The sequence below is a fragment of the Thamnophis elegans genome, chromosome 10, assembly GCF_009769535.1.
Source record: "Thamnophis elegans isolate rThaEle1 chromosome 10, rThaEle1.pri, whole genome shotgun sequence".
Classification (NCBI taxonomy): Eukaryota; Metazoa; Chordata; class Lepidosauria; order Squamata; family Colubridae; genus Thamnophis; species Thamnophis elegans.
In genome coordinates this window covers 65,077,007-65,090,316 of record NC_045550.1, presented here as the reverse complement: position 1 = coordinate 65,090,316, position 13,310 = coordinate 65,077,007, and the positions used below count along the sequence as shown (strand labels likewise).

Genomic DNA, 13,310 nt, shown 5'->3' with positions numbered 1-13,310 from the left:
AATCCGGGTCCTCATTTTACCCACCTCGGAAGGATGGAAGGCTGAGTCAACCCTGAGCCGGTGAGATTTGAACAGCCGAACTGCAGAACTGCAGTCAGCTGAAGTAGCCTGCAGTGCTGCATTTAACCACTGCGCCACCTTGGGAAAACAGGGTAACCTATCAACTGTGGTGATTCACTAAATACCTGTAGCAAGAAAGGCGGTATAAAACGGGGCAAAACTCAACAAATGTCTCACTTAACGACACAAATGTGGGGCTCAATTGTGGTCATAACTCAAGGACTATCTGTATCGAGTGTGAGTTTTTGGTATCTGCCTTTGTTGTTCTTCTCCTTTTCATGTACCGTCATTCAGTTTGGCTGAGGCTGGGGGATTTGGCACTTTCCACGTTGATGCCTGAGGGAACTATGCTTGTGTTGTCTGCGATCGAAACTCTGCAAGCAGAGATGTCCACCGGTTATGGTCCAAAAATGTCAAGATGACAACTGTGATGATTGTCATCCTGACATTTGGTCCATCACCTTGACTTCAGGGCCCATTATCCGCAGGCATCAACATCTCCAAAGTCCGCGCTTAGCTTTTCAGTGGCCTCCAAATGTTGCATTCCCCAGTGTGGGTGGAGCCGGGATGAAAATGACTCGTGGCTTCCTTTCCATGTAATTGACATTAAACGGCATTCGTATGTCAACTGTCTGGTCATTGATTGAATTATTTCCACCTCCTGTCCCGTTTCTCATGGCAACGCGTCAGCCACAATCGGTTGTCTCTGAGATCTGCTCCTCTTCGTTTGTAGAGCCCGCCTACACCCAAACTCCAAAAAGGGGAAACCAGGTATAAATAAAAGAGGGAGGGTGTTTGGTCTTTCCGCTGGTCGTCGTGTGAGAATTGGTGTTGTGTGTGTGACTAAGAGAAGGAAGGGGTCGGGGAATTGTGCAGCAGGTGTCCGAATGAAGTCGGAGGCACTGACACGAACTTGTCGTTTTATATCAATAAACATATTTTACATCCATACTTACAGCAAACAAGGTACTCGGGCAAACAGGAGAATCCTGAGGTAAATCACAGAACACGCGGGGCACACAGAAGGAAAAAGGCGGGGGGGAAAGCGAATCTCCCCCTCTACACCTACAGAATAGAATAGAATAGAGTAGAATGTGGAAGGGACCTTGGAGGTCTTCTAGTCCAACCCCCTGTTCAAGCAGAAGAACCTAAACAATTTCAGATAAGTGACTGAAATGATATAGGTTCTCCTGCTTGAGCAGGGGGCTGGACTAGAAGACCTCCAAGGTTCCTTCCACATTCTATTCTATTCTATTCCTCTTCTCATCGCTTTTCTCTTCTCATCTCTTCTCTTCCTCTTCCTCTTCTCATCTGTTTTCTCTCCTCTCTTCTCATCTCATCTCTTTTCTCTTCTCATCTCTTCCTCTTCCTCTTCCTCTTCTCATCTGTTTTCTCTTCTCTCCTCTCTTCTCATCTCTTCTCTTCCTCTCCTCATCTCTTCCTCTCCTCATCTCTTCCTCTTCTCATCTCATCTCCCCTCCTCTCCTCTCCCCTCCCCTCTCCTTCCCTTCCATTCTATTCCTCTTCTCTTCTTCTCTCTTCCTCTTCTTTTCTCATCTCTTCTCATCTCTCCTCTCTTCTCTTCTCTCCTCTCTTCTCATATCATATCTTCTCTTCCTGTTCTCATCTCTTCCTCTTCTCTTCTCTTCTCCTCTCCCATTCCATTCCATTCCATTCTATTCTACTATTCTATTCTACTCTACTCTACTCTACTCTACTCTACTCTACTCTACTCTACTCTACTCTATTCTATTCTATTCTATTCTATTCTATTCTATTCTGATTGCCGGACACAAGAGCCAGTATTCTCCAATCAATCATCCACAACTGTGTGTCCCGGCTCACTACACAACAATTGCTCCAGCTACTAAATTTACATATGTTAACAGATGGTTTCTTAACAGATACATTCCATGTACCTCAGCGCATAGCCAGGCTGGCCGCATAACCATGGAAGCACCTTCTGGCTGTAGGGAGAATCCCCTCTCCACGCCTTTTAATCTAAGAAAGCCCCCATATGAGCAAAGAAATTTAATTTCGTTGTACCGTGTGCAATGACAATAAAGTAAACTAAATGACTCCACAGCCCTACCCCACACCCGGAAAAGTAAATTTCCTTAAAGTAAAAACCACTTGAGCGGTTTGTTCAGCAACCAGGGGAGATGTCTTGTATGAATGCTGCTGGAGCACATGTATGATCCAAGAGGAGCCGCCTTGAATGCTCCTACGGCCAACTCATCCCATGTCCTGGAACATGGTTTCCCAACTTGCACTCGCTGGGGAATTCTGGGAGTCGACTTACAACCCAATCTGGTGGCACTGTGGCAGCATCCCCACAAGTTGCTTGGCAACTGGCATGTATTTATCATGGTTGCAGCATCCCGGGAATCACGTGTTCACCATGTATGACCTTCCCAGCCAGCGTCCAAATAGCAAAGTTATTGGGAGAAGCCGGATTCGCTTAATGGCCATGCGATTCACTTAACGACGGCAGTCATTCGCTTAACAAGTGTGGCCAAAAGAGAGAGAGAGGGGGGGGGGGAGAGGCATAAAATCAAGCATAACAATCTCTTTGCTTAGCAGTGGAGATTCTGGTTCCACCACAAAACCGCATTCGACTAAAGTGCACTCGACGAAACCGCGTAGCTGACGTCATCACAGTGCGACGAAAAAAGCACGCTGTAAAGGCTAAAGCTAAAATTAACCCCTAAACCTAAACCTAACCCCCCTAAACCTAACCTAAACCTAACCCTAACCCTAAACCTAAACCTAACCCTAAACCTAACCCTTAACCTAACGCTAAACCTAATCCTAACCCTTAACCTAACCCTAAAGCTAACCCTAACCCTTAACCTAACCCTAAACCTAACCCTAACCCTTAACCTAACCCTAAACCTAACCCTTACCTTAACTTAAATCGGCTTGCTTTCAAAGCGCTATTTAAAGCGCCCTTTTTTCTCCGCGGTCGCTGTTGTCGCCCTGCTGATGATGTCAGCGACGCGGTTTAATCGGGCGCGCTTTAGTGGAGCGTGGTTTTGTCGTGCCACAGAGATTCTGATCCCAACTGTAGTTGTAAGGTGAGGACTACCGATAGGGCAGCAAAGCTATTGCCTTCCCACGTCTGAAATCCACAACCAGGACTTCACCTACAAAGCCTGGATAAAATATCATTGGGCCTCCCGAAATTGTGTTTAAAGTTTTTTTTTTAAATTCTCTTATATATAGTTACAAGTATACATTCACATAGCTGTTATTCTTATTTATCTTTATCACTTTTACATATTTGTTTTTACATATAAAAAGTTAAAATATATCTTCTGGATTGCTTTGCTTACCGTCCCGTACACCTATTTTGTATTATCACCACCCTATTTTTCCTTCTTTTCATCCTCCCTCCCTTCTCTACTTCCTTCCTTCCTCCTCTCTTTTCCTTTTCCTTCTTCCCTAGCCTCTCCCCTCCTCCTCCTCCTCTTCCTCTTCCCCCTCTACCCTCTCTCCTTCTCTTTCTATCCCTTCCATCCTTCCTCTCCTTTCCTCTTTCTTCCTTCTCTCTCCTTCCCTCTCTTCTCCTCTCCTCCTCTCTTCCTTTTCTTTTCTGTTGTTGTGGTTAGCTCTTTTCAACTCTCAGCTGGGGTATTTTCAGGATGGTATTCCCGCAAACCTTGTTGTAATTTTATGCTTATGCTTTCCTATTCTCTTTTCTTCACTATCATGTCCTAACTATTATTATTTTTTCTCTATATCTCATTCTTGAACATATATATTAATACTTTCTTTTCTATTGTCCCCCTCTTCCTCCCCATTTCATTTAATAGTGTCTCCTCTGAGTTCTATATCTCTCTCTTGCTGTCTTTTCTAGATTTCTTTCTCTAACCAATCATAAAATCTTCCCCATGTCTTGAAATACACCGATTCCTAACCTTTTGTCGTTGGGTGATGAAGGCACATGCATGCCCACTGCCACACCCATAACGCAATGCATGTGCAACCTCCCCCCATGCGCCCCGCCCTGTGCATGTGCACATGATCCCTCGCCCCCCCTCACCCCCCTTTGCCCCCCCCTCACCCATTTTTTGCTTCCAGTTTGGTGCAGGAGGCTTTCCAAGCCCAAAATGGGATGGCAAAATGCAATGCGGGCACCCCTCCCCCTAGTGCATGCGCCATGCGCGCATATGCATGCACAGCAGAGACCCAAAAACCAGGTGGCTGGCAGGAGGCACGTGTGCATGGGTGGTGGAGCTGGACTGGGGCAACAACTGGCATGCCCGCAGAGAGGTCTCTGCATGCCACCTGTTGCACGCTTGCCATAGTTTCGCCATCCCGGCCCTCTATCATTTCAAACAAGCGACTGTCCAATCTCTTCTTAAAAACGTCCAGAGATGCAGCACCCACAACCTCTGGCGGCAAACTGGTTAATTTTTCTCCAATTGTTCTCAATGGGTGGAAACTAATCAAGGAGAGAAGCAACTTAGAATTGAGGAGAAATTTCCTGACAGTGAGAACAATTAATCAGTGGAACAGCTTGCCTCCAGAAATTGTGAATGCCCCAACACTGGAAGTCTTTAAGAAGACGTTGGATAGCCATTTGTCTGGAACGGTATAGGGTTTCCTGCCTAGGCAGGGGGTTGGACTAGAAGACCTCCAAGGTCCCTTCCAACTCTGCTATTGTATTCTATGTTAGGAAGTCTCTCCTTAATTCCAGATTGCTTCTCTCTTGGGTTAGGAAGGGTGTCACTCTGAAGAAAATATAAATTAAAAGCTGGAAGAGACACCTGCAACAATAGAGAGGAGGAGAGGAAATGAGAGGAAAAAGAGGGAAGGAACGGAGAAGAAGATGGAAGGGAGAGGGAGAGAAGGAGAGAGGGTAGGAAGTGGAAGAGGTAGAGAAAAGTAGAGGAGAGGTAAGGTTAGAAGGAAGGGAAAGGAGAGGAGGAAAGAAGAAAGTAGAGAAGGGAGGGAGGAAGGGAAGAGAGGAGAGGAGATGAGAGGAAGAGGAGGGAAGGAAGATAGAGGGGAGGAGAGGAAGATGGAAGGGAGAAGGAGAGAAAGAGAGAAGGAGAGAGGGTAGGAAGGGGAAGAGGAAGAGAGGAGGAGGGGAGAGGTAAGGGAAGAAGGAAGGGAAAGGAGGAAAGAAGAAAGTGGAGAAGGGAGGGAGGGAGAGAAGGGAAGAGAGGAGATGAGAGGAAGAGGAGGGAAGGAAGATAGAGGGGAGGGGAGGAAGATGGAAGGGAGAAGGAGAGAGAGAGAGAAGGAGAGAGGGTAGAAAGGAGAAGAGGAAGAGAGGAGGAGGGGAGAGGTAAGGGAAGAAGGAAGGGAAAGGAGGAAGGAAGGGAGGGAGGGAGGGAGAGAAAGGAAGAGAGGAGAGGAAGAGGAGGGAAGGAAGATAGAGAGGAGGAGAGGAAGATGGAAGGGAGAAGGAGAGAAAGAAAGAGAGAAGGAGAGAGAGTAGGAAGGGGAAGAGGAAGAGAGGAGGAGGGGAGAGGTAAGGGAAGAAGGAAGGGAAAGGAGGAAGGAAGGGAGGGAGGGAGAGAAAGGAAGAGAGGAGATGAGAGGAAGAGGAGGGAAGGAAGATAGAGGGGAGGAGAGGAAGAAGGAAGGGAGAAGGAGAGAAAGAGAGAAGGAGAGCGTAGGAAGGGAAAGAGGAAGAGAGGAGGAGGGGAGAGGTAAGGGAAGAAGGAAGGGAAAGGAGGAAAGAAGAAAGTAGAGAAGGAAGGGAGGGAGAGAAGGGAAGAGAGGAGATGAGAGGAAGAGGAGGGAAGGAAGTAGAGAAGGGAGGGAGGGAGAGAAAGGAAGAGAGGAGAGGAAGAGGAGGGAAGGAAGATAGAGGGGAGGAGAGGAAGATGGAAGGGAGAAGGAGAGAAAGAAAGGGAGAAGGAGAGAGGGTAGGAAGGGGAAGAGGAAGAGAGGAGGGGAAAGGTAAGGGAAGAAGGAAGGGAAAGGAGGAAGGAAAGTAGTAGAGAAGGGAGGGAGGGAGAAAAGAAAGGGAGTGTCAAAACAGGCGAGGGATGGGAAACAAAGCAACCCAAATGGAATAGTATAACCCTATAAATGTATAAGAACCATGGTTGTAAAGGGGGAAAAAAGAATAATAATTATGTGAATGTATATCTATAATTGTATATAGAGAACATAAAATAAAAAAAAACTTTTCATAAACAAAAGAGGGAGGGTGCCACTCTGCTGTGTTGCTCCCAGTGGCTGCCTTCCTTATCTTGCATTCCAGCGTGTGGGATGCAAAGGACATTGCAAAAAAAAAAAATCCAATTATGGGCATCGTGGCTCCCCCTGCCCAAGGACGTGCCCTCTCCTCTCCTCCTGCCTCTTCACTCCGAGCCTTGCGCACATCCAGCAGCCGCTGGGCACCCCCAAGGGCCATGTCTTCGGTCAGCTCTTCCTCCACCTTCCGCTCCGAGCACATCAGCACCTACACGCCGAGCAAACATCGCTGCTTCGAGCCCCTCCTGGACCCTCCCCATGGGATCTTTGGGGCAGGGAGAACTCCGGAGCCCTATGGGTATTCAGGTGAGTGAGAGCCTTTTGGGGTGGGGTGGGGGAGCTCAAGGGCACGGCATGTTCCATCTCCCCCTTGGATCTCAGAGGCAAGGTGGGGCTAGACCAAGCTTGATGGCTCACCCCTACCTTAGATGATCAAACATAGACCCAGAGAAACATCTGTTTTCTCATTTTCGGATCTGCTTAGCGATAGCAATGGCACTTAGACTTCTATGCTGCTTCACAGTGCCTTACAACCCCTCTCTAAGCAGTTTACAGTCAGCCTCTTGCCCCCAACAATCTGGGTCCTCATTTTACCCACCTCGGAAGGATGGAAGGCTGAGTCAACCTTGAGCCAGTCAGGATCGAAGTTCTGGCAGTGGGCAGAGTCAGCCTGCAATACTGCAATCTAACCACTGCGCCACCAGGCCTGTTCCTCTCTCCCCAGTCCTGCTGAAGCCTGCAGAGTGCTCCTGGAGGCTGGGGGAAGGCAAAAACACCTCCATTTTTGTGAAAAACCCTCTGGGACCTCTCTGGGACTGGCATGCGCACGCCATTAAAAAATGGGGGAAATTACATTTTTTTCAATGAAGATTGTTCTGCGCACGTGCAGAACAGAAAATAAAGATGAAGGTGTCCAGGATAGAACTGGGACAGTCACATGTCTGGCAGAGTTACTACCTATTTGGCCAAACCGGTCCGAAGCTGCTTCCTTGGATTGGATCTTCCAAAGTTAATGGCTGGGGATCAGGGGTGGGTTCCTGCCAGTTCTAACCTCTTCTATAGAAGAGGTTCCACAAACCTACAGTGCCGTTTAGAACCGGTTCCAGCTCCCTCTCCCTGCCCGTCCTCACGTCATCAAGATGAAGAGCGAGAGGAGGGATTCTGGGAGTTGAAGTCCACAAGTCTTAAAGCTGTCAAGTTTGAACACCCCTGTTTTTTTTTCCTAAAGGGTTAGGGGTTCAAGGGTCTTGTAACTTGACAGCTTTAAGGCTTGCGTGCTTCAAATGCCAGAGTTTCTGAGCCAACATTTTGGTTGCTAAGCAAGAGCGTTGTTAAGTGAGTTTCACCACATTTTACAAGTTGGCCACGCCCACCCAGTCACATGACTGCCAAGCCACTCCCACTCGGTCACATGGCTGACAAGCCACTCCCACCCAGTCACATGGCCTGCAAGCCACTCCCACCGTCACATGGCCGGCAAGCCACTCCCACTAAGCAGGCCACACCTACAGAAGAGGTTCTAAAAAAATTTGAAACTCACCACTGCCTCACACATATATGCCAATCATTCCCGCCTCTAGGGGGCAGTGCTCATCTCAGTTTCACAGCCGTAGAGCCAGCGCTCCCAAAAGATGTCTCCATGGTCAAGTGGCCAGCATGATTAAACACCGAAGGCGCACGGGACCCTGTTTGCTTCCCACCAAAGGTGGTTCCTATTGTTCCATTTGCATTTTACATGCTTTCAAACTGCTAGGTTGTCTCTTTTTCTCTCTCTTCTCTTTCTCTCTTTCTCCATCACCCTCTTCTCTCTCCCCCTTTCCCTCTTCTCTTTCTTTCTCCCTCTCCCTCTTCTTTCTCTCTTTCTCTCGCTCTTCTCTTTCTCTCTTTCTCCATCTCCCTCTTCTCTCTCCCCCTCTCCCTCTTCTCTTTCTTTCTCCCTCTCCCTCTTCTTTCCCTCTTTCTCTCCCTCTCTTCTCTTTCTCCCTCTCCCTCTTCTCTCTCTCCCTCTGCCTCTTCTTTCTTTCTTTCTTTCTCTCTCCCTCTTCTCTCTCCCTTTCCCTCTTCTCTTTCTCCCTCTCCCTCTCCTTTCTTTCTCTCTCCCTCCCTCTCCTCTTTCTTTCATTCTCCATCTTCCCCTTCTCTCTCTCTCCCTCTCCATCTTCTCTTTCTCCCTCCCCCTCCTCTCTCTCTCTCTCTCACACACACCACTTCCTTCTCTTTGCTCCCTTCCCAGGGTCTCCTCCATCCGTCCATTCCTCAGCCTTGGGCAGCAGCAACGTGGTGGCCAGCGGGAACAAATACGAGGTCATCACGGATCTCAGCCAGTTTGAACCTCAAGATATTGTGGTGACTTCCTACAACTACTGCATTGTCATCCAAGCTGAGAAGGTAAGAAAAGAGCTCCTGTCAGGGCTGAGATGTACAGAGGGAATGAAAAGAAGCCGATACCCCAGGTCTTCTTCCCACAACACCTTTAAAACAGGGGAGAAATCAACTTACTTTCGCTACCGGTTTGCAAGTGTGAGAACTCGTGCCCCTTCCGCGCATGCGCAGGATCTTCCGCACATGTGCAGAACGTCAAAAACTGGATGTGATGACGTCCGGGCAGGTGGGCGGAGCCTCCCACCTCCAGCGCTACCGGTTCGCCCAAACTGGACGGAACCGGCTGAATTGCACCACTGGTTTAAAACCCAATCAAGGGAGGCATTCAGATGTGATTGGAATGTCGAAATGGATGAGTCGCTTAGGTCATTAAACAGCTCCCTCGATTGTTAAAATGAGCTGCGAGCAGCACCATCACCCGTGAGGCTAAGCTCACGCTTATGTCATGGCAATCCCCAAAGCCGCCCGTCTTCCACGTTGATTGGCACCTCTCTCCGTGGAATTTGCAAGGAGATCAAATCCGTCCATCCTGAAGGAAGGCAACCCTTGGGAAGGACAGATCCTGAAACTGAAGCGCAAATATTTTGGCCACCTAATGAGAAGAGAGGGAAGATCCGGATGGTGGGAAACAGTGGTGGGATTCAAATAATTTAACGACCGGTTCTCTGCCCTAATGACCAGCTGGGTAGGCGGGAGTCGGTGATCATGTGACTGGCTGGGCATGGCCAATTCAACGTCACTCAGGTCGATGGGCACTTCGCCTTAGCTATTACAATGTAATAAGGGTTAACCAGAGAGGCAGTTTCTGCAAACAGGGCAATCAAGATTAGGTTAGCAACAACACCAGAATGTCTCCTTCCTGCCTTCCTTACAGGATTAGCCCTGGAAAGTGGGAAAAAACAAAAGGAGATTTCTTCCAACAATTGGTTCTCCGAACTACTTAGAAAGTTACCAACCGGTTCTCCCGAATAGGTGCGAACCAGCTGAATCCCACCACTGGTGGGAAAGATGGGAGGCAGAAGGAGAAGGGGACAGCAGAAGATGGTTAGATAAGAGTCATGGACGCAATGAACATGAACTTAGGAGATAAGGGAGGACAGGCGGCCTAACATCCAGAGGTGATTTTGTGCTAAAGGCGCCTGTGCGCGAGCAAAGTTTTTGCCCTCACCAAACTGGCAGTAATGCTGGGAGCAACCCACCCCTGATGCACATGGCTTGGAAAAGTGCATAAATGGAATGTCTACTGGTTTGGGCAAACTGGTCCAAACTGGTTGAATACCACCTCTGGTCACCACAGTGTAGAAAAGATGTGGAGACTCTAGAAAGAGCGCAGAGAAGAGCAATAAAATTATTAGGGGACTGGAGGTCAAAGCATATGAAGAACGGTTGCAGGAACTGGATATGTCTAGTTGAATGAAAAGAAGGACCAGGGGAGACATGATAGCAGTCTTCCAATCTCTCAGGGGTTGCCACAAAGAAGAGGCACCTGAGGGTAGAACAAGAAGCAATGGGTGGAAACTAATCAAGGAGAGAAGCAACTTAGAACTGAGGAGAAATTTCCTGACCCTTAGAACAATTAATCAGGGGAACCACGGTTGGGTATGTCTAGTTTAGTGAAAAGGAGGACTAGGGGAGACATGATAGCAGTCTTCCAATATCTCAGGGGTTGCCACAAAGAAGAAGGAGTCAAACTATTCTCCAAGGCACCTGAGGGCAGGACAAGAAGCAATGGGTGGAAACTAATCAAGGAGAGAAGCAACTTAGAACTAAGGAGAAATTTCCTGACAGTTAGAACAATGAATCAGTGGAACAACTTGCCTCCGGAAGTTGTGAATGCTCCAACACTGGAAGTCTTTAAGAAGATGTTGGACAGCCATCTGTCTGAAATGGTATAGGGTTTCCTGCCTAAGCAGGGGGTTGGACTAGAAGATCTCCAAGGTCCCTTCTTATTTTGTTAACTTCACAACTTGGCTCTAGGTAATTTTTTTGGTCTCCATTGTAACTTCGAACCGTTGCTAAGTAACTGGCCGTAGATATTACGTTTGGCTGAAATCTTACCGATTAGCCTAAGCTAATGTAAAAACAAATCCGCTTCTTGGTCTCAATGCGCCACATGTTTCCCAACCGCACACTTAACCTGATTACTGAACAGACTCGTTTTTTTAACGTTTGTTCCATGCCTGAACAAAAACCCCTAGTCGAAGTTAATAGAAGTCAAGATGCTTCTATTATGCAAACGCATCTTTGTCTGATCTGAATTCAAATGGCTGCATAAACTTCACCACAGACCAGAGGGGAGGGATTGGTGGAGCAAGAGAGGGAAAAGGAGGACTTGGATTGAAGGCCAGAAGGAGAGAAAGTAGGAGGTAACCATAAAAAAAGGGAAGATGGATCTCCGTCTATTCTAGTTTTAATTCTGTTTACCTGCTGTTGTTTTCAGTGATGTTCTATTCCAGGGGGGTCAGCAACCTGCGGCTCTGGACCCACATGTGGCTCTTTCATCCCTCTGCTGCGGCTCCCTGTTGCTGGTTGGTAAAAGAAAAAAGGATGCCGTGCTAGGAGGAGACTCTATGGTGGGGGAAGCAAACTTCCGGTCAGCTCCAGAATTGAATGGGGGGGGACTTCCGATTAGGACCTTTGTGGCTCTTTGAATGAAAGGTTGCCGACCCCTGGTCTATTCATTGAAGTTGTCAAGACCTAAATGGGGTTCCTGTTTAGGGCACAGTTTCTCAACCGTAACAACTTCAAGAGGTGTGGATTTTGACTTCCAGAAATCCACAGTTGGCTGGGAAATTCTGGGAGTTGAGGCTCGGGCATCTTTTTAACAGATGAACAGATATGGAAGGGACCTTGTAGGTCATCTAGTCCAACCCTCCTTCCGAGCAGGAGGCTCTACACCATTTCTGACAGATGGCGGCCCAATCTCTTCTTGAAAGCCTCCAATGATGAAACTCCCACAACTTCCAAAGGCATCTTCTGTTCCATGGGTTGATTGTTCAACCAATTGTCAGAAAGTTCCTCCTTGTTTCTAGGTTGAATCTCTCCTTGGTCAGTTTCCATCCATTATTCCTTATCCGGCCTTTGGGTGCTTTGGAAAATAGCTTGACTCCCTCCTCTCTGTGGCAGCCCCTCAAATATTGAAAGACTGCTATCATGTCTCCCCTGGTCCTTCTCTTCACTAGACTAGCCATGCCCAGTTCCTGCAACTGTTCTTCATATGTTTTAGCCTCCAGTCCTCTAATCATCTTTGCTGCTCTTCTCTGCGCTCTTTCTAGAGTCTCAACATCTCTTTTTATAATGTGGTGACCAAAACTGGATGCAGTATTCTAGGTATGGTCTTACTAGGGCTGGTATTAGAGTGGTATTAGTACCTCACTTGATCTTGATACCCGTTCGCCCGAACTGGATAGAACTAGCTGAATGGCATCACTGGGTGGAAAATTCAGGAAGATATTTGGAGAAAGGGCTCACCCAATTACATTTGCTTGCCTTTCAGATGGCTGAAGATGGCATTGTGTCCAACACCTTCACCCACAAGTGCCAGCTGCCAACAGATATGGATCCTCTGTCCGTCAGCTGCTCCCTGAATGACGCTGGCAAGTTGATCATCACAGCTAGGAGGCGACAGCTGTCCCCATCACCTCTGTATCGTACGGAGGTGAAGCTCTAAGTGTAGCCTTCTCACCCAAAATCTGTCTACACCCTGAAGCTCCCTTATACGTGATTGATTCTTAGTTTAGTTTGTGGACATCCTTTCTCCATGCCATGCCATGCCAAAATACCACAAATTTCGTTGTATTTAAGTACAATGACAATAAAGATTATACATACACACATGGCATTAGCACGCATTCTTTCAATGTCCATTTGACAGAAAGAAAACCCTACCGTAGTATGACCGCGATTTGGACTGTGACTTCCATCCCTAAGCGATGAATTGGTTGAATTGTTCCTGATTCTACAACCTACCTTCTTTCTCTCTCTCTCTCTCTCTCTCTCTCTCTCTCTCTTTCTTTCTTTCTTTCTTTTTTCCTTCTTCTTTCTTTCTTTTCTTCTTTCTTATTCTTTCTTTCTTTTTCTTCTTTCTTTCTCTCTTTCTTTCTTCTTTTTCTTTCTTCTTTCTTTCTTTTCTTTCTTCTTTCTTTCTTTCTTTCTTCTTCTCTCTTTCTTTCTTTTCTTTCTTTTTCTTTCTTCTTTCTTCTCTTTTCTTCTTTCTTCTTTTTTCTTTTTCTTTCTTTCTTTTTCTTCTTTCTTCTTTTTTCTTTCTTTCTTTCTTCTTTCTTTCATTTTCTTCTTTCTTCTTTCTTTCTTTCTTCTTTCTTTCTTTTTCTTCTTTCTTTCTTTCTTCTTTCTTTCTTTTTCTTCTTTCTTCCTTCTTTCTTTCTTCTTTCTTTTTTTCTTCTTTCTTTCTTTCTTTCTTTCTTTCTTCTTTCTTTCTTCTTTCTTTCTTTCTTCTTTCTTTCTTTCTTTCTCTTTCTTTCTCTTTCTTTTTCTTTCTTCTTTCTTTCTTCTTTCTTTTTCTTTCTTCTTTCTTTCTTCTTTCTTTCTTTCTTTCTTTCTTTCTCTCTTTCTTTCTTTCTTTCTTTCTTTTTCTTTCTTCTTTCTTTCTCTTTCTTCTTTCTTCTTTTTTCTTTTTCTTTCTTTCTTTTTCT

At 46.6% G+C, this 13,310-nt stretch overlaps 1 protein-coding gene across 1 annotated transcript; it reads left to right on the top strand.

Moving 5' to 3' along the window:
• Nucleotides 1–6,349: 6,349 nt before the first annotated feature.
• On the top strand, nt 6,350–12,492 carry LOC116514416 (heat shock protein beta-7-like). Its single transcript, XM_032225996.1, has 3 exons — nt 6,350–6,582; nt 8,510–8,664; nt 12,155–12,492. Exons 1-3 carry the CDS (start codon nt 6,435–6,437, stop codon nt 12,326–12,328), a joined length of 477 nt encoding a protein of 158 aa, XP_032081887.1. The 5' UTR covers nt 6,350–6,434; the 3' UTR covers nt 12,329–12,492.
• Nucleotides 12,493–13,310: the final 818 nt, after the last annotated feature.